Source organism: Gobio gobio (assembly GCF_949357685.1).
Source record: "Gobio gobio genome assembly, chromosome: 25".
NCBI classification, from domain to species: Eukaryota; Metazoa; Chordata; class Actinopteri; order Cypriniformes; family Gobionidae; genus Gobio; species Gobio gobio.
Window position 1 is genome coordinate 3533765 of NC_137121.1, and position 19250 is coordinate 3553014.

The 19250-nt window shown below is 44.3% G+C and overlaps 1 protein-coding gene across 1 annotated transcript; it reads left to right on the plus strand.

Moving 5' to 3' along the window:
• Positions 1–7347: 7347 nt before the first annotated feature.
• Positions 7348–18985, plus strand: LOC307121782 (sperm axonemal maintenance protein CFAP97D1; the record flags this gene model as incomplete). The annotated part of the gene is made up of 5 exons (XM_079809539.1): positions 7348–7440; positions 11863–11943; positions 12187–12305; positions 15500–15683; positions 18875–18985. The coding sequence occupies 5 exons, from the start codon at positions 7348–7350 to the stop codon at positions 18983–18985; spliced, it is 588 nt and encodes a 195-aa protein (XP_079665665.1).
• Positions 18986–19250: the final 265 nt, after the last annotated feature.

Consider the following 19250-nt stretch of genomic DNA (forward strand, 5'->3'; position numbering starts at 1 on the left):
GGTTCTAAAGGGTCCCCAGAAGGTTCTAAGGGGTCCCCCAGAAGGTTCTAAGGGGTCCCCAGAAGGTTCTAAGGGGTCCTCTAGAAGGTTCTAAGGGGTCCTCCAGAAGGTTCTAAGGGGTCCCCCAGAAGGTTCCAAGGGGTCCTCTAGAAGGTTCTAAGGGGTCCTCCAGAAGGTTGTAAGGGGTCCTCCAGAAGGTTCCAAGGGGTCCTCTAGAAGGTTCTAAGGGGTCCTCCAGAAGGTTGTAAGGGGTCCTCCAGAGGGTTCTAAGGGGTCCCCAGAAGGTTCTAAGGGGTCCTCTAGAAGGTTGTAAGGGGTCCCCCAGAAGGTTCTAAGCGGTCCCCCAGAAGGTTCTAAGGGGTCCCCAGAAGGTTCTAAGGGGTCCTCTAGAAGGTTGTAAGGGGTCCTCCAGAAGGTTGTAAGGGGTCTTCCAGAAGGTTCTAAGGGGTCCTCTAGAAGGTTCTAAAGGGTCCCCAGAAGGTTCTAAGGGGTCCCCCAGAAGGTTCTAAGGGGTCCCCAGAAGGTTCTAAGGGGTCCTCTAGAAGGTTCTAAGGGGTCCTCCAGAAGGTTCTAAGGGGTCCTCTAGAAGGTTCTAAGGGGTCTTCTAGAAGGTTCTAAGGGGTCCTCCAGAAGGTTCTAAGGGGTCCCCAGAAAGTTCTAAGGGGTCCTCCAGAAGATTCTAAGGGGTCCTCTAGAAGGTTCTAAGGGGTCCTCTAGAAGGTTCTAAGGGGTCCTCCAGAAGGTTGTAAGGGGTCCCCAGAAGGTTCTAAGGGGTCCTCCAGAAGGTTCTAAGGGGTCCTCCAGAAGGTTCTAAGGGGTCCCCAGAAAGTTCTAAGGGGTCCTCCAGAAGGTTCTAAGGGGTCCCCAGAAAGTTCTAAGGGGTCCTCCAGAAGATTCTAAGGGGTCCCCAGAAGGTTCTAAGGGGTCCTCTAGAAGGTTCTAAGGGGTCCTCCAGAAGGTTCTAAGGGGTCCTCCAGAAGTTTCTAAGGGGTCCCCCAGAAGGTTCTAAGGGGTCCTCTAGAAGGTTCTAAGGGGTCCTCCAGAAGGTTCTAAGGGGTCCCCAGAAAGTTCTAAGGGGTCCTCCAGAAGGTTGTAAGGGGTCCTCCAGAAGGTTGTAAAGGGTCTTCCAGAAGGTTCTAAGGGGTCCTCTAGAAGGTTCTAAAGGGTCCCCAGAAGGTTCTAAGGGGTCCTCTAGAAGGTTGTAAGGGGTCCCCCAGAAGGTTCTAAGGGGTCCCCCAGAAGGTTCTAAGGGGTCCCCAGAAGGTTCTAAGGGGTCCTCTAGAAGGTTGTAAGGGGTCCTCCAGAAGGTTGTGAGGGGTCTTCCAGAAGGTTCTAAGGAGTCCTCTAGAAGGTTCTAAAGGGTCCCCAGAAGGTTCTAAGGGGTCCCCCAGAAGGTTCTAAGGGGTCCTCCAGAAGGTTCTAAGGGGTCCTCCAGAAGGTTCTAAGGGGTCCTCTAGAAGGTTCTAAGGGGTCCTCTAGAAGGTTGTAAGGGGTCCCCCAGAAGGTTCTAAGGGGTCCTCTAGAAGGTAGTAAGGGGTCCTCCAGAAGGTTGTAAGGGGTCTTCCAGAAGGTTCTAAGGGGTCCTCTAGAAGGTTCTAAAGGGTCCCCAGAAGGTTCTAAGGGGTCCTCTAGAAGGTTCTAAGGGGTCCCCCAGAAGGTTCTAAGGGGTCCCCAGAAGGTTCTAAGGGGTCCTCTAGAAGGTTCTAAGGGGTCCTCCAGAAGGTTGTAAGGGGTCCTCCAGAGGGTTCTAAGGGGTCCCCAGAAGGTTCTAAGGGGTCCTCTAGAAGGTTGTAAGGGGTCCCCCAGAAGGTTCTAAGGGGTCCCCCAGAAGGTTCTAAGGGGTCCCCAGAAGGTTGTAAGGGGTCCTCTAGAAGGTTGTAAGGGGTCCTCCAGAAGGTTGTAAGGGGTCTTCCAGAAGGTTCTAAGGGGTCCTCTAGAAGGTTCTAAAGGGTCCCCAGAAGGTTCTAAGGGGTCCTCTAGAAGGTTCTAAGGGGTCCTCCAGAAGGTTCTAAGGGGTCCCCCAGAAGGTTCTAAGGGGTCCCCCAGAAGGTTCTAAGGGGTCCCCCAGAAGGTTCTAAGGGGTCCCCAGAAGGTTCTAAGGGGTCCTCTAGAAGGTTGTAAGGGGTCCTCCAGAAGTTTGTAAGGGGTCTTCCAGAAGGTTCTAAGGGGTCCTCTAGAAGGTTCTAAAGGGTCCCCAGAAGGTTCTAAGGGGTCCTCTAGAAGGTTCTAAGGGGTCCCCCAGAAGGTTCTAAGGGGTCCCCAGAAGGTTCTAAGGGGTCCCCCAGAAGGTTCCAAGGGGTCCTCTAGAAGGTTCTAAGGGGTCCTCCAGAAGGTTGTAAGGGGTCCTCCAGAAGGTTCCAAGGGGTCCTCTAGAAGGTTCTAAGGGGTCCTCCAGAAGGTTGTAAGGGGTCCTCCAGAGGGTTCTAAGGGGTCCCCAGAAGGTTCTAAGGGGTCCTCTAGAAGGTTGTAAGGGGTCCCCCAGAAGGTTCTAAGCGGTCCCCCAGAAGGTTCTAAGGGGTCCCCAGAAGGTTCTAAGGGGTCCTCTAGAAGGTTGTAAGGGGTCCTCCAGAAGGTTGTAAGGGGTCTTCCAGAAGGTTCTAAGGGGTCCTCTAGAAGGTTCTAAAGGGTCCCCAGAAGGTTCTAAGGGGTCCCCCAGAAGGTTCTAAGGGGTCCCCAGAAGGTTCTAAGGGGTCCTCTAGAAGGTTCTAAGGGGTCCTCCAGAAGGTTCTAAGGGGTCCTCTAGAAGGTTCTAAGGGGTCCTCTAGAAGGTTGTAAGGGGTCCTCCAGAAGGTTCTAAGGGGTCCTCCAGAAGGTTCCAAGGGGTCCTCTAGAAGGTTCTAAGGGGTCCTCCAGAAGGTTGTAAGGGGTCCTCCAGAGGGTTCTAAGGGGTCCCCAGAAGGTTCTAAGGGGTCCTCTAGAAGGTTGTAAGGGGTCCCCCAGAAGGTTCTAAGGGGTCCCCCAGAAGGTTCTAAGGGGTCCTCTAGAAGGTTGTAAGGGGTCCTCTAGAAGGTTGTAAGGGGTCTTCCAGAAGGTTCTAAGGGGTCCTCTAGAAGGTTCTAAAGGGTCCCCAGAAGGTTCTAAGGGGTCCCCAGAAGGTTCTAAGGGGTCCTCTAGAAGGTTCTAAGGGGTCCTCCAGAAGGTTCTAAGGGGTCCTCCAGAAGGTTCTAATGTGTGTAATATGATCAACAGAGCTGCGTTACCTCACACTCATGAGCGGAGGAGCGGAAGAGGCATAATAAAAGTCCCACGGGCGACTGTGGCATAATAAAAGTCCCGCCGGCGACTGTGGCATAATAAAAGTCCCGCCGGCGACTGTGGCATAATAAAAGTCCAGATGGTTACTGTGGCATAATAAAAGTCTAGATGGTGACTGTGGCATAATAAAAGTCTAGATGGTGACTGTGGCATAATAAAAGTCCCGCTGGCGACTGTGGCATAATAAAAGTCCAGATGGCGACTGTGGCATAATAAAAGTCCCGCTGGCGACTGTGGCATAATAAAAGTCCAGATGGCGACTGTGGCATAATAAAAGTCCCGCCGGCGACTGTGGCATAATAAAAGTCCAGATGGTGACTGTGGCATAATAAAAGTCCCACTGGCGACTGTGGCATAATAAAAGTCCAGATGGTGACTGTGGCATAATAAAAGTCCCGCCGGTGACTGTGGCATAAAAAAAGTCCAGATGGTGACTGTGGCATAATAAAAGTCCCGCTGGCGACTGTGGCATAATAAAAGTCCAGATGGTGACTGTGGCATAATAAAAGTCCCGCTGGCGACTGTGGCATAATAAAAGTCCAGATGGTGACTGTGGCATAATAAAAGTCCAGATGGTGACTGTGGCATAATAAAAGTCCCGCTGGCGACTGTGGCATAATAAAAGTCCAGATGGTGACTGTGGCATAATAAAAGTCCCGCCGGTGACTGTGGCATAATAAAAGTGACTGTGGCATAATAAAAGTCCCACTGGCGACTGTGGCATAATAAAAGTCCAGATGGTGACTGTGGCATAATAAAAGTCGCGCTGGCGACTGTGGCATAATAAAAGTCCAGATGGTGACTGTGGCATAATAAAAGTCCCGCTGGCGACTGTGGCATAATAAAAGTCCAGATGGTGACTGTGGCATAATAAAAGTCCAGATGGTGACTGTGGCATAATAAAAGTCCCGCTGGCGACTGTGGCATAATAAAAGTCCAGATGGTGACTGTGGCATAATAAAAGTCCCGCCGGTGACTGTGGCATAATAAAAGTCCCGCTGGCGACTGTGGCATAATAAAAGTCCAGATGGTGACTGTGGCATAATAAAAGTCCAGATGGTGACTGTGGCATAATAAAAGTCCCGCTGGCGACTGTGGCATAATAAAAGTCCAGATGGTGACTGTGGCATAATAAAAGTCCCGCCGGTGACTGTGGCATAATAAAAGTGACTGTGGCATAATAAAAGTCCCACTGGCGACTGTGGCATAATAAAAGTCCAGATGGTGACTGTGGCATAATAAAAGTCGCGCTGGCGACTGTGGCATAATAAAAGTCCAGATGGTGACTGTGGCATAATAAAAGTCCCGCTGGCGACTGTGGCATAATAAAAGTCCAGATGGTGACTGTGGCATAATAAAAGTCCAGATGGTGACTGTGGCATAATAAAAGTCCCGCTGGCGACTGTGGCATAATAAAAGTCCAGATGGTGACTGTGGCATAATAAAAGTCCCGCCGGTGACTGTGGCATAATAAAAGTCCCGCCGGCGACTGTGGCATAATAAAAGTCCTGCTGCTCACGAGGCGTGTGTTGTGTTCATCTTATTAACAATCGCTCCAGCGGTTCCTCAGCTCCACAACACTCGCTCCTGCTCTGCTTCTCTACAGTAACGTTAATAATCACATCAACATGATTTCTGCCCGAGTCCTATCCCGATTCTTTCCCACAGGCTGTGAGCTGAAGACCACATGTCCCAAGATTCTGCGCTCAAACGTGACGTCATCAAACTACGCCCTTTTATTTGAATAGGCGACCTCTAGCGGACGGAAAAGTTACATAGTGCACCTTTAAGGCAATCATTGATTATGTAAGGAATGATTGACGACAGGCCGTTGAATTATTAGAAAAATAATGCACACCCGAGGTGGTGATGCGGTTGTGCATTATTTTTCTAATAATTCAACGGCCCGGAGTCAATTATTCCGCTTATACTACAGTTACCACACCTCAAGACATTGATCCGATGATATATTTAAAGGGATTCGTCCGGTTTTTGTACTTAAATCGCTATTGTGAGTAGGAGTATTTCTTCTGCGTCTCATCCAACGGCTCTTTTGCTAGTTCCGAAACGTCATTTTAAAGCTGATAACAGAGGCTTAAGCCGTTGATAGCATTCTCCTGCAGTTATTAATGAAGTTATTAGAAAGAGAGTGAGAGAGAGAGACACACAGAGAGAGAGAGAGAGAGAGAGAGAGAGAGAGAGAGAGAGAGAGAGAGACAGAGCTTGTGTGAATTAGGCTACCTTTGTGCGTCTCTAAACAGCGCTGTTATTACCTCGCTAGTGAAAATATAAAATATAAATATTAAAATTTACTTTAGGAAAATTATCTGTCATGCTTTTTTTTTTAGTCCTGTAATTTCCGTTATTATAGTTAACTATGCGAAGTGATATGGAACTGTAATGCGGTCAAGAGAGCGGCCTGGAACTATGTTTGCTGTGCGTCTCCCAGAAAATAATTGCACACATCAGAAGGTTCATCAGCCAATCAGATTCAAGCATTCAACGGCCCCGTATTATAAATATATATATGGTATTTCTCAAACTTTTGCATGCTTATTTAAGCCAATTTATTCATTTACCACTACACCCAATTTGGCACTACATCAGTGTCAGAACAAATCGGGTCCTCCCTCAAAATTGGGTCTCGGTCAACAATCAGTTAATTATTATACTAAGTACATATGAACAATATTAATTTAAAATATGTACAGGTTACTATTAAAATAGTAGGCTAAATCATGCGCACGTCAAGTGCGGGACTCCGTACTAAATAGTGCATAATATAACAAATTGGTTTCTTTCACTTGATTAACTGTTCATTAATAATTATGTATAATAGCCAATTAAGTGTATAATTCAACATCATTACATTATTTTTATAAATGAAATATTTGGACATTTAACACTTAATTTAACATGTAATTGCATTAAAGATGGTTGTGAATACACAGGAGAAGCGCAAATGCATGTATTAGGCTAATAGGCTAATCGTAGTACATAAGCTAACTAATACAGATATTAATGGTCATGAATAGATCAGCATTTATCATAACATGATTTTGTAGGAAATTTAATCAGGCGCGAAGGAGAGTACATTAAAAGTAAGTTGGATCGGTTGGTGTGCTAATATAGACCAGATTTCGAGGGAGGACCTGATTTGTCACCACAACCGCTTCTCGAACAAGAACAAATGTAGGGCGGGGCTAAATTTTGTGCATGGGGAATTGATTGGATGGTTGTGGGTGAGTGACAGGGTGCCTCCAGAGAGAAACATCCTAAATACTTTTTATAGGCTGTGAAGTAATTAGTTGTTCAGAATAAGTACCTACTCAAGAGAGTATGCGGTTTAATTCTGACACAGAGGAGATGGCTGCAAAAGGGAGGGGAATTATTTTGATTGAGGATTAAGGCACATGAATACAAAAAAAAACTGTAATTCACAGCAATATTCTGTTTAAAAATAAAAATTTCAGTCAGTTTTGATCCCATTGTGACTTTATACATATCAAAATGTTACTTGTTTGTACGTAAAATCATTGAATTGCATCCTTCCGCTAAAAGAAATAGTTCCCGAAATTCTTAGGTGTAATCATCTGATGACGCTTAAATAAAGACATTTTCTAATTCAATTAATCATATGTTTTCACACACACACACACACACACACACACACACACACACACACACACACACACACACACACACACACACACACACACACACACACACACACACACACACACACACACACACACACACGTTATTTATTTACCTGCTTCAGGAAAACTGTAGTTTTAGGAGCTGCATCGCGACCCATCGACGATCAGTAAAACCCGGGGCCACGAGGAAGGGGCGTGGCCTCACAATTTACTTTGAAACATTCTGGTCTTTTAGTTTTACGAACAAAAACACGTATATGTTGCTACGGGTGGTTGCTAGGGATGATGCACATATCTTTTAATATGACACCGCTGTTGACCAATCAGCACAAAGAGCAGACGCCGAGGAACTCTCTCTCTCTCCAGCAGAGGAACAGAGGAAGAGAGGAACAGAGGAAGAGAGGAACAGGACAGCACCTGTTAGACAGAAGTGATGCACAGGTCCTACCAGCCCCTGACGCCCGCGACCAACCGGCTCCTGAAGCAGCGATGGGAGCTCCGGCGATTCGAGGGCCACTGCTGCAAGGTCAGATCATGTGTCTGGTTTATTATATTACGTGAAAACCCGTTTGGGCCGCTCAGTTCGAGTTATTCAAGTTAAACTAAATGGAAATACGTTTTATTTTATTTCAGTTAATGCTTATTTTCTTTCAAATTCTTTCTATCCTGTGTGTGTGTGTGTGTGTGTGTGTGTGTGTGTGTGTGTGTGTGTGTGTGTGTGTGTGTGTGTGTGAGAGAGAGAGTGTGTATATGTGTGTGTGAGAGAGAGAGAGAGTGTGTGTGTGTGTGTGTGTGTGTTGAGTTGTATGTGTGGGCATGTTTTTGTGAAATATCAGGACACAAATGTGTATAATGACATGAGTATGACATAGGTATTACAAAAAGAGGGTGAAATATGAGGACGTTCCCCATGTCCTCACTTTTCAAAATGTGTGTGTGTGTGTGTGTGTGTGTGTGATGGGTAGGTTTAGAGGCAGGGGCAGTGTAAGGGGATAGAAAATACGGTTTGTACGGTATAAAAACCATTACGCCTATGGAATGTCCTCACATTTCACAAAAACAAACGTGTGTGTGTGTGTGTGTTTGAGTGTGTGAGAGAGAGTGTAAGTGTGTGTATATGTGTGTGTGAGAGAGAGTGTAAGTGTGTGTATATATGTGTGTGTGAGAGAGAGTGTGTGTATAGTTGTATGTGTGTGTGAATGTGTGTCTGTGAGTGAGTGAGTGTGTAACGTTAAGTGTTTGTGTCAGTGTGTGTGTGTGTGTGTGTGTGTGTGAGAGAGAGAGAGTGTAAGTGTGTGTATTTGTGTGTGTGTATGTATGTGAGGGAGTGTAAGTGTGTGTGAGTGTGTATATTTGTATGTGTGAGTGTGTGTTTGCGAGTGTGTGAGTGTGTGCGTTTGTGTCTGAGTGTGTGTGAGTGAGAGTGTGTGCGAGTGAGAGTGTGTGCATGAGTGTGCGAGTGTGTGTGCCTGTGAGTGTGTGTATGCTATATACACGTGTGTGTGTGTGTGTGTGAGAGAGAGAGTGTGTGAGAGTGAGGGTGTGAGTGAGGGTGTGTGTGTGTGTGTGTGTGTGTGTGTGTGCGAGTGAGCGTGTGTGAGTGTCTGAGTAAGTGAGTGTGTGTATGCTATACACGTGTGTGTGTGTGTGTGTGTGTGTGTGTGCAAGTAAATGAGTGTGTGTGCGAGTGAGCGTGTGTGAGTGTCTGAGTAAGTGAGTGTGAGAGATTGTGTGTGCAAGTAAGTGAGCGTGTGTGAGTGTGTTTGTCTGTGTGTGTGAGTGTCTGAGTAAGTGAGTGTGTGTATGCTATATACATGTGTGTGTGTGTGAGAGAGTGAGGGTGTGAGTGAGGGGGTGTGTGTGTGTGCAAGTAAGTGAGTGTGTGTGCGAGTGAGCGTGTGTGAGTGTCTGAGTAAGTGAGTGTGAGAGATTGTGTGTGCAAGTAAGTGAGCGTGTGTGAGTGTTTGTCTGTTTGGGTGTGAGTGAGTGTCTGAGAAAGTGAGTGTGTATGTGTGTGAGTGTCTGTGCGAGTGAGCGTGTGTGAGTGTGTTTGTCTGTTTGGGTGTGTGTGAGTGTCTGAGTAAGTGAGTGTGTATGTGTGTGAGTGTCTGTGCGAGTGAGCGTGTGTGAGTGTGTTTGTCTGTTTGGGTGTGTGTGAGTGTCTGAGTAAGTGAGTGTGTATGTGTGTAAGTGTCTGTGCGAGTGAGCGTGTGTGAGTGTGTTTGTCTGTGTGTGTGAGTGTCTGAGTAAGTGAGTGTGTATGTGTGTAAGTGTCTGTGTGAGTGAGTGAGCGTGTGTGAGTGTGTTTGTCTGTGTGTGTGAGTGTCTGAGTAAGTGAGTGTGTATGTGTGTGAGTGTCTGTGCGAGTGAGCGTGTGTGAGTGTGTTTGTCTGTTTGGGTGTGTGTGAGTGTCTGAGTAAGTGAGTGTGTATGTGTGTGAGTGTCTGTGCGAGTGAGCGTGTGTGAGTGTGTTTGTCTGTGTGAGTGTCTGAGTAAGTGAGTGTGTATGTATGTGTGTGTGAGTGTCTGTGCGAGGGAGCGTGTGTGAGTGTGTTTGTCTGTTTGGGTGTGTGTGAGTGTCTGAGAAAGTGAGTGTGTATGTGTGTAAGTGTCTGTGTGAGTGAGCGTGTGTGAGTGTGTTTTTCTGTGTGAGTGAGTGTCTGAGTAAGTGAGTGTGTATGTGTGTGAGTGTCTGTGCGAGGGAGCGTGTGTGAGTGTGTTTGTCTGTGTGAGTGTCTGAGTAAGTGAGTGTGTATGTGTGTGAGTGTCTGTGCGAGTGAGCGTGTGTGAGTGTGTTTGTCTGTGTGAGTGTCTGAGTAAGTGAGTGTGTATGTGTGTGAGTGTCTGTACGAGGGAGCGTGTGTGAGTGTGTTTGTCTGTTTGGGTGTGTGTGAGTGTCTGAGAAAGTGAGTGTGTATGTGTGTAAGTGTCTGTGTGAGTGAGCGTGTGTGAGTGTGTTTTTCTGTGTGAGTGTCTGAGTAAGTGAGTGTGTATGTGTGTGAGTGTCTGTGCGAGTGAGCGTGTGTGAGTGTGTTTGTCTGTGTGTGTGAGTGTCTGAGTAAGTGAGTGTGTATGTGTGTGAGTGTCTGTGCGAGTGAGCGTGTGTGAGTGTGTTTGTCTGTTTGGGTGTGAGTGAGTGTCTGAGTAAGTGAGTGTGTATGTGTGTGAGTGTCTGTGCGAGGGAGCGTGAGTGAGTGTGTTTGTCTGTGTGTGTGAGTGTCTGAGAAAGTGAGTGTGTATGTGTGTGAGTGTCTGTGCGAGTGAGCGTGTGTGAGTGTGTTTGTCTGTGTGTGTGAGTGTCTGAGTAAGTGAGTGTGTATGTGTGTGAGTGTCTGTGCGAGTGAGCGTGTGTGAGTGTGTTTGTCTGTTTGGGTGTGTGTGAGTGTCTGAGTAAGTGAGTGTGTATGTGTGTGAGTGTCTGTGCGAGTGAGCGTGTGTGAGTGTGTTTGTCTGTTTGGGTGTGTGTGAGTGTCTGAGTAAGTGAGTGTGTATGTGTGTGAGTGTCTGTGCGAGTGAGCGTGTGTGAGTGTGTTTGTCTGTTTGGGTGTGTGTGAGTGTCTGAGTAAGTGAGTGTGTATGTGTGTAAGTGTCTGTGCGAGTGAGCGTGTGTGAGTGTGTTTGTCTGTGTGTGTGAGTGTCTGAGTAAGTGAGTGTGTATGTGTGTAAGTGTCTGTGTGAGTGAGTGAGCGTGTGTGAGTGTGTTTGTCTGTGTGTGTGAGTGTGTTTGTCTGTGTGTGTGAGTGTCTGAGTAAGTGAGTGTGTATGTGTGTGAGTGTCTGTGCGAGTGAGCGTGTGTGAGTGTGTTTGTCTGTGTGAGTGTCTGAGTAAGTGAGTGTGTATGTGTGTGAGTGTCTGTGCGAGTGAGCGTGTGTGAGTGTGTTTGTCTGTGTGAGTGTCTGAGTAAGTGAGTGTGTATGTGTGTGAGTGTCTGTACGAGGGAGCGTGTGTGAGTGTGTTTGTCTGTTTGGGTGTGTGTGAGTGTCTGAGAAAGTGAGTGTGTATGTGTGTAAGTGTCTGTGTGAGTGAGCGTGTGTGAGTGTGTTTTTCTGTGTGAGTGTCTGAGTAAGTGAGTGTGTATGTGTGTGAGTGTCTGTGCGAGTGAGCGTGTGTGAGTGTGTTTGTCTGTTTGGGTGTGTGTGAGTGTCTGAGTAAGTGAGTGTGTATGTGTGTGAGTGTCTGTGCGAGGGAGCGTGAGTGAGTGTGTTTGTCTGTGTGTGTGAGTGTCTGAGAAAGTGAGTGTGTATGTGTGTGAGTGTCTGTGCGAGTGAGCGTGTGTGAGTGTGTTTGTCTGTGTGTGTGAGTGTCTGAGTAAGTGAGTGTGAGAGATTGTGTGTGCAAGTAAGTGAGTGTGTGTGAGTGTGTTTGTCTGTTTGGGTGTGTGTGAGTGTCTGAGTAAGTGAGTGTGTATGTGTGTGAGTGTCTGTGCGAGGGAGCGTGTGTGAGTGTGTTTGTCTGTGTGAGTGTCTGAGTAAGTGAGTGTGAGAGATTGTGTGTGCAAGTAAGTGAGTGTGTGTGAGTGTGTTTGTCTGTTTGGGTGTGTGTGAGTGTCTGAGTAAGTGAGTGTGTATGTGTGTGAGTGTCTGTGCGAGTGAGCGTGTGTGAGTGTGTTTGTCTGTGTGTGTGAGTGTCTGAGTAAGTGAGTGTGTATGTGTGTGAGTGTCTGTGCGAGTGAGCGTGTGTGAGTGTGTTTGTCTGTGTGTGTGAGTGTCTGAGTAAGTGAGTGTGTATGTGTGTGAGTGTCTGTGCGAGTGAGCGTGTGTGAGTGTGTTTGTCTGTGTGAGTGTCTGAGTAAGTGAGTGTGTATGTGTGTGAGTGTCTGTGCGAGTGAGCGTGTGTGAGTGTCTGAGTAAGTGAGTATGTATGTATGTGTGTGTGAGTGTCTGAGTGAGTGTGTGTGTATATGCTATATATTTATACAGTAGATGGTGGTTTTCTCTGTCTTGCTCAGGTGAGAGATGCCAAACCTATGGTCGACACCAAGGGCATCGAAACACCTGCGCACATTCAACACAATCGGAAGAAAGTCCAGGTGTGTGAACAATGAATATGCAAACAAGATGTATTTACAAATCTATTTTACTGCAACTAGTACAACGGATTATAGATTAATTCATAATCAGTAATGACACTGAAAAACATTTGATGTTGGACTTAAAGGGACAGTTCACCCAAAAATGAATATTCTGTCACCATCTGTTGTTCCAAACCTGTGTGAGTGTGTGTCTTCAGCTCAAATGCTTGCAGTTTCTGAATGAGTTTCTGTCGTGATCAGATGCAGAAAGAGAGGATGTCCATCATAGAGAGAGACAACCATCTCCTGGCCAGCAGACTGGCTGCCATCACCCTCTCTGAAGGACTGGTGGACCACAGGAACCATTACTCACAGCGCAGGTGTGTGTGTGTGTGTGTGTGTGACATCAGTGTTTAGCTGGTTAACATAGTAACACGCTGACCTGGTTAGGAGGTGTTTATTTGAGCTGGGTTTCGGTTGTCTGATCTCCCGCAGCGTCTCATGTCATCTCCGGATCTCACACTGAAAGGCTGAATCATTAATGCACGGCTGTTGACAAAGCCTTTATGAATTATTGAGAGACACATAACCTATTCTCATCATACCTGAGGGATCCTATAGTCCGACGAGAGCCTTTACTACAGTATCATGGCTGGATTGGGGGTTGGGCTTTGTTTTAAAAAAGGTTTGACTCTTGCTCGATTTTACATCAATGCACTATAATAGCTTTTACTTCATATTTTAAATTGTATTAATGTTTAAATTTTCATTTTAGATGAAGTTTTAGGAGCCGTTTACACAGCAACTGAAAACTGTTTGTGTGTTTTGGCCGCTCATTTACATGAAATGGCGTTTTGAGGGCCTGAAAACACGAACTTTTGAAAACGATACCTTTAACACTAGAACCGCCACGGGGTTAAATTTACCCATGGCTGTTTTTCAAATGTACATAACAGATTTCCAATAAAATATCCAAGTCTCCCAGTCGCGGACTTTTACTAAAACTGTGTTTAAAAAAATTGTTTAGATAAAACCAGATTTAAAAACGGGGCATTTATACCTATAAGCGCCAGCGGGTCAAATTTACCCCGATATAATTTGTTATAAAGTTTGAGAAACGCATCACACAACGCACGGTCAAATAATAAATAAATAGATGTTTTAGCCTATTTATAAATGTTCAAACTTTGTATTAATTCTACAATTTTGTATTGAGTATTGTTTGCTACTGTGTTGCTATTTATTCAAGTCTGGTCGTTTCCTGACAAAAAAAAAATCTGATATGATGGAATGAATATAAAATGTACATGATTATCCCAAGTTTATTGGTGTTGTTCTCTTATTCAAATTATAAACAATATAACTATACAAATTAATAATTATTTAGGTCAACCTGTGCGCTTGAATTCGTATGTTATCCTTATCGTAAGTTGTCATACATCTTATGCAGTGCTGTGAATTATTATTGCTCTTCATTGTCTATTTAGGGTATTTTAGTCATTTAAATAACATGGGTTATCTTAATATGGGATTAATGACATTTTATTATAATATTACACCACCTAAATATGTATTTATTGCCATCTAATTTTCGTCGTCATTGCAGGCTGGTTTAGCCTATAGTCAGCAAAAAGTGATTCGTGTATCTGCTTAAAATAGCATAAAACATCCGGACAAAAACACAGTTGATGACTAAAAATAATCATTTCATGACTCTATACATTACTTTGTGAAGACAGTGGCATAATACAATGACATATTACGTTTTTTAGCCGTATCAATACGGTAATAATCTGCATGGGTAAATTTTACCCACTGGCGGTTTTAGGTATACAGCGACCCCTGGCGGTTCTGGTGTTAAACAAAACTTTTCCCACAAAGTTGGGAGCATGAAATTGTCCAAAATGTCTTGGTGAAGCATTAAAGAGTTAGTTCACCCAAAAATTTAAATTCTGTCATTAATTCCTCACCCTCATGTGGTTGGACACCCGTCAGACCTCCGTTCATCTTCAGACACAAATGAAGATATTTTAGTGTAAATCTGATGCTCTGAAAGGCCTCCATTGGCTCAATGGCACTTTACACTCTCAAGACCCTTAAAAGACACTAAAGACTAAAGTTACAAAGTCCATCTCACTACAGTGGTTCTACAATAACTTTATGAATGGGCGACAATAGTTTTTGTGCGCAAAAAAACCCTAAATAACGACTTACATAGTGATGACGATTTCAAAACAAAGCATCATGAAGCTTCGAAGCATTATGAATCAATGAGCCGAATCATGATTCAGATCGCGTGTCAAACCGCCAAACTGCTGAAATTTGGCGATTCAAACCGCTGAATCGACTCACTGATTCATAACGCTTCAAACCGCTGAATCGACTCACTGATTCATAACGCTTCAAACTGCTGAATCGACTCACTGATTCATAACGCTTCAAACCGCTGAATCGACTCACTGATTCATAACGCTTCGAAGCTTCATGATGCCGTGTTTTGAAATCGTCATCACTACATAAGTCGTTATTTAGGGGTTTTTTGCGCACAAAAACTATTGTCGCCGATTCATAAAGTTATTGTAGAGCCACTGTAGTGAGATGGACTTTGTAACTTTAGTCTTTAGTGTCTTTTAAGGGTCTTGAGAGTGTAAAGTTGAGCCAATGGAGGCCTTTCAGAGCATCAGATTTACACTAAAATATCTTCATTTGTGTCTGAAGATGAACGGAGGTCTGACGGGTGTCCAACGACATGAGGGTGAGGAATTAATGACAGAATTTTCATTTTTGGGTGAACTAACCGTTTAAGTGTGTACGTGAATTTGTGAAAACGGTGACATCATGTGCATTACGTGTTCAGTCTATAGGCACATGTGTTTCTTTCCAAAGTGACATCGCCATCGACTGGCCTGACAGCAGAATACAGCGGTTTAGTCGTTTTCACGGATCTGTGTGAACGGGGATCGTTTTGACAACGTTGTCATCTGTACGCGAAGGAATAACTGTATGTTTTTAGTACAACGCTGTAGCTTAATGCTTCACCAAGACATTTTGGACCATTTCATACACTTTCATGCCAAATGTAAAGTTTGGTGGAGGGGGGATTATGGGGTGGGGGTTGTTTTTCAGTCTTTAGTTCCAGTGAAAGGAACTCTTAATGCTTCACCAAGACATTTTGGACAATTTCATGCTCCCAACTTTGTTGGACCAGTTTGGGGACGGCCCCTTCCTGTCCCAGCATGCACCAGTGCACAAAGCGTCTCCATAAAGACATGATGAGGAGTTTGGTGTGGAGGAACTGGAGTCCTGAACTCAACCCGATAGAACAGCTTTGGGATGAATTAGAGCGGAGACTGAGAGCCAGGCCTTCTCCAACATCACAAATGAAGAATCCCCATAAACACACTCCTAAACCTGGAGGAAAGCCGTCCCAGAAGAGCTGAAGCTGTTAGAGCTGCAACTCCATATTAAACCCTACGGATTGAGAATGGGATGGTGTTAAAGGTCATGTGTGTGTACAGGCAGGCGTCACAAAGCGTTTGGCAGTTATAGTCTAAAACGTATATCTGTTTTACAGTCTGAACACATATAAACGGAAGGAGACGCTTCTACAGATGACTCACGAAAACCAGGAGATCTACCAGCGAATCACAACGCAGAAATCTGACTACAGGAGGGATCTCTGGGAAGACGACTGGGAAAGAGTAAAGCGATGTAGAGACAGCATCGCACGCTATCCACGAGGAGTGGCCAGCAAACAGGTCTGATCCGCGTGGGTTAAAACTGTTAACCATCTTAAAAAATGTAAATTCTGAATTTCTTTCTTCTGTAAAACACAATGAGACGTTGTGAAGGATGCTCACCATGCTACTTTTGTGCTACATGAAATAAATTAAGTCATCTGGGTTTTGGAATGACAAATAAAGTAAACGGTGGCAAAGTGAAAATTTTAAAATTGGGCATGAAATGAACAGTGTTGGCCACGTTACTTAAAAAAAGTAATTAGTTATTGTTACTTCTTGCAAATAGTAACTGAGTTACATCATTATAAAAGTAACCAATTACCAGGGAAAGTAACTTCTGTGTTACTTTTTTTTTTTTTCTCAAATGTTCAAATAACTTGGATGCGCCAATATTAAATATGTTAAATGAACGAATTGGACACTAAATGGAATAAATTGTACACTATTGTAATGTTGCTGTGGGACAATGTGAGAGACACCAATCAAATTCAGTACATTACTGTAAATATTATCAGTAGGTCTACTATAGTGTAAATATTATCAGTAGGTCTACTATAGTGTAAATATTATCAGTAGGTCTACTATAGTGTAAATATTATCAGTAGGTCTACTATAGTGTAAATATTATCAGTAGGTCTACTATAGTGTAAATATTATCAGTAGGTCTACTATAGTGTAAATATTATCAGTAGGTCTACTATAGTGTAAATATTATCAGTAGGTCTACTATAGTGTAAATATTATCAGTACTCTGCTACTCCTTGGTAGTGGAGCTCACGTTATCTCCTGGGTTTTTAGCCACTAGTTTTGTGTCGGCATGTGATGATGTGAGGCTTCATTAGATTAGAATTACTGGCCACCGATGTGGAGAGACCATAGACCGTAAAAAAATATGGACGACGCGACTTCATTGACTTCCGTTGACCATAGTTGAAGCTTTCATAGGCCCGTTCACGGCGCTGACATCTCGGGACCGGAGTTGCGCAGTAGAGAACAGGAAGTAGAGGCGCGATTATCAAAAGCCCGCCCACAGATGCAGAACAATTAATTGTGTTGGTGTGAAATAAACAGTTATGGAAGTGTAGAAATTAAAGCTAAAGCTCCAATCTCCTCCCAAAAATCCAGAAAAAAGTCCGTTAGTGCCTCAGTGACAAGTTCACTCAGAGAAGCCGTCAATCTCAGCTGTCAATCATGACGTCACACCCCCGTTTTTATAGCATCAAATAACTCACTAAAACTAAACTTATTTAAAAAACGAACACTTGAAATGAAATTATCGTAATAAAAACTGCCTAAAATGACAGAAACCATCTTTAGGAAACAATTATTTGAAGTGTAATTTAATTGTTTAGTGTGTCTCGCGCCCATTCAAATACATGGAGAGGCGGGGTTTAGGAGCTATACTGGGACCGGCCACCGGGGGGCGATCGAGGCGCGGAAGCTTCAGTTTCTGACAGGAGCACTACAGGCTTGGGAGAGACTCTTTCTTCCTGGGCATAAGTTGCACGTTACATAAACATACTTACCTTTCACCTCAACGAGGGAAAAGTAGCGCTTATACTTCCAGTTTGCGAAAGCTACCTTTGAAGTCTTTGGACTTGCCATCGCTCTAACTCCTCCTGGTCGTTGGTGTGTGTGACTGTGCATATGTGTGTGTGTGTGTGTGTGTGTGTGTGTGTGTGTGTGAACGCAACCTATCAACCTCAACCTTGTCTCCCACCCACCAATCATCATCAGTTATGTGTACCAAAAACACGCATGGCATGCACACACACACACACACACACACACACACACACCAACCAACCAGAGAAAGAAAAGCGTTGCCGGTCCGACTGACAGAGAGCCTGTTCGGATAAAGCTCAATTATAGTAACGCCGCATTTTATTCTCAGTAACGCTAACGGCGTTGTAATGGGAGAAACAGTCATTCGTTTGATTACTCGTTACTGAAAAAAATTATTCTGTAAGTATGCTATTGTGATTCATCCATGCATGTTTCTTCTCAGAATTTATTAAAACATCTATAAAAACTCTTCACTCTTCCAGTGAAACGATGTATGGATCATTAAGTCCACTTAAACCCCGCCCCTTTCTAATATCTACTGAAAGCCACGCCTCCTAATCAGAGCCACGCCCACATCTCAATATCCAACCAACAATTGACCAATCGGTAAGCCCCGCCCCCCTTAGCTACTGTTGCTAACTCGGTCAAACAAACAGAGTTGCTATATCTTACAATGACAGCTGTCAGTGTGAAAACCTTATCCCGAGATGTTTTTGGACACAGAATGTAGTGTATATCCCGTCCGAATGATGGCCAAACTTTACTGATGGTTTATCAAGTTTATTGCATCGTTTTTTACTCCAAAAAATCATCGTAAGAGCTGAACAAACAAAGCATAAGAAGTGCGCATTAACGTCTCATTCACAAACTCTCTCTCTCCGTTGCATTACCATTAACACACACAGCAAATTACACAAAAACACTCATACAACTAACAGTAAACAAACATATACACAGAGCTTATGACTTTTCGAGGGTGCAGTTAATAACTGGTAAACTTTGTATCTGCAAAACAACTCCGATAAACTGCGTGCGAGCTCTTCCTTTCACTAACCATAGACTATAATACCCATCAAAATAAGAGTCCTCCTCTGTAGGACAGATAATGTAGACCTTAAACATATCTAAAATTAAATTAACTTACATATAACCAGTTTAATATGGAGAGGCACTGAAATGTAGACCTTCGTGTTTTTGACCTACAGTGTTAACGTTACATGACGTGAGAACAGTTAGTTATTTCGGTTTGTATGTTAGCAGGGACTTTAATTGTAACTTAACGAGAGTTTGACAAACAGAAAATCCTCTCAGGATCCCTGGAGTCAGTGTTACAGTTCCTCAGGCACGACATTTGAGCATTTTTGTAGCGTAAGCACCATCAAACCGATGAGAGCTTCGGATTTTCCAATGTTCCTCTATGGCGCTGAAACCTAAAGATGTCCGAGTTCCGGTCCCAGCGCAACTGATACTCAACTGCTATTGGCTCACCGGCGTTCGAGGGGAGGGGCTTACCGATAGGTTAATTGGCTGATAGAATCAAGTCCCCGTCCTACTTCTTCCACAGAATGTGCTTCAGATGTACAGAAAAAAAAACATTTAATCGCGAATAATATTGTAATATATGTTTTTTTTCTCTGTCACAGAAACCTACAAAGGTTGTGAAGTTCTCAGGAGGGAGTCAGCGGTCGCCCAGTGGTGTTGAAGAGGACATCGGGGAAACCACAGAAGAAGAACCGCAGCCTGCAACAATATAAACTCCCCTATAGGTTAATGAACTGGACTGAACAATAAATTATAGAGGACTTGAGCGTGAAATGAACCAGACCTGTGTGTGTGTGTGTGTTCTCTTAAAGGATTTATATTACTTAATACTTCAAAAACACATGACTGAGAACTTCATCAACCCCTGTAAAACATCGCCTCACTGGTGCAGAGCATCCATCATCCACTGGATGGCAACACAACCATGCGTGTGGGACATCGAATCTCCCTTAGCTTGCTGAAAACACCAGAGGAAAA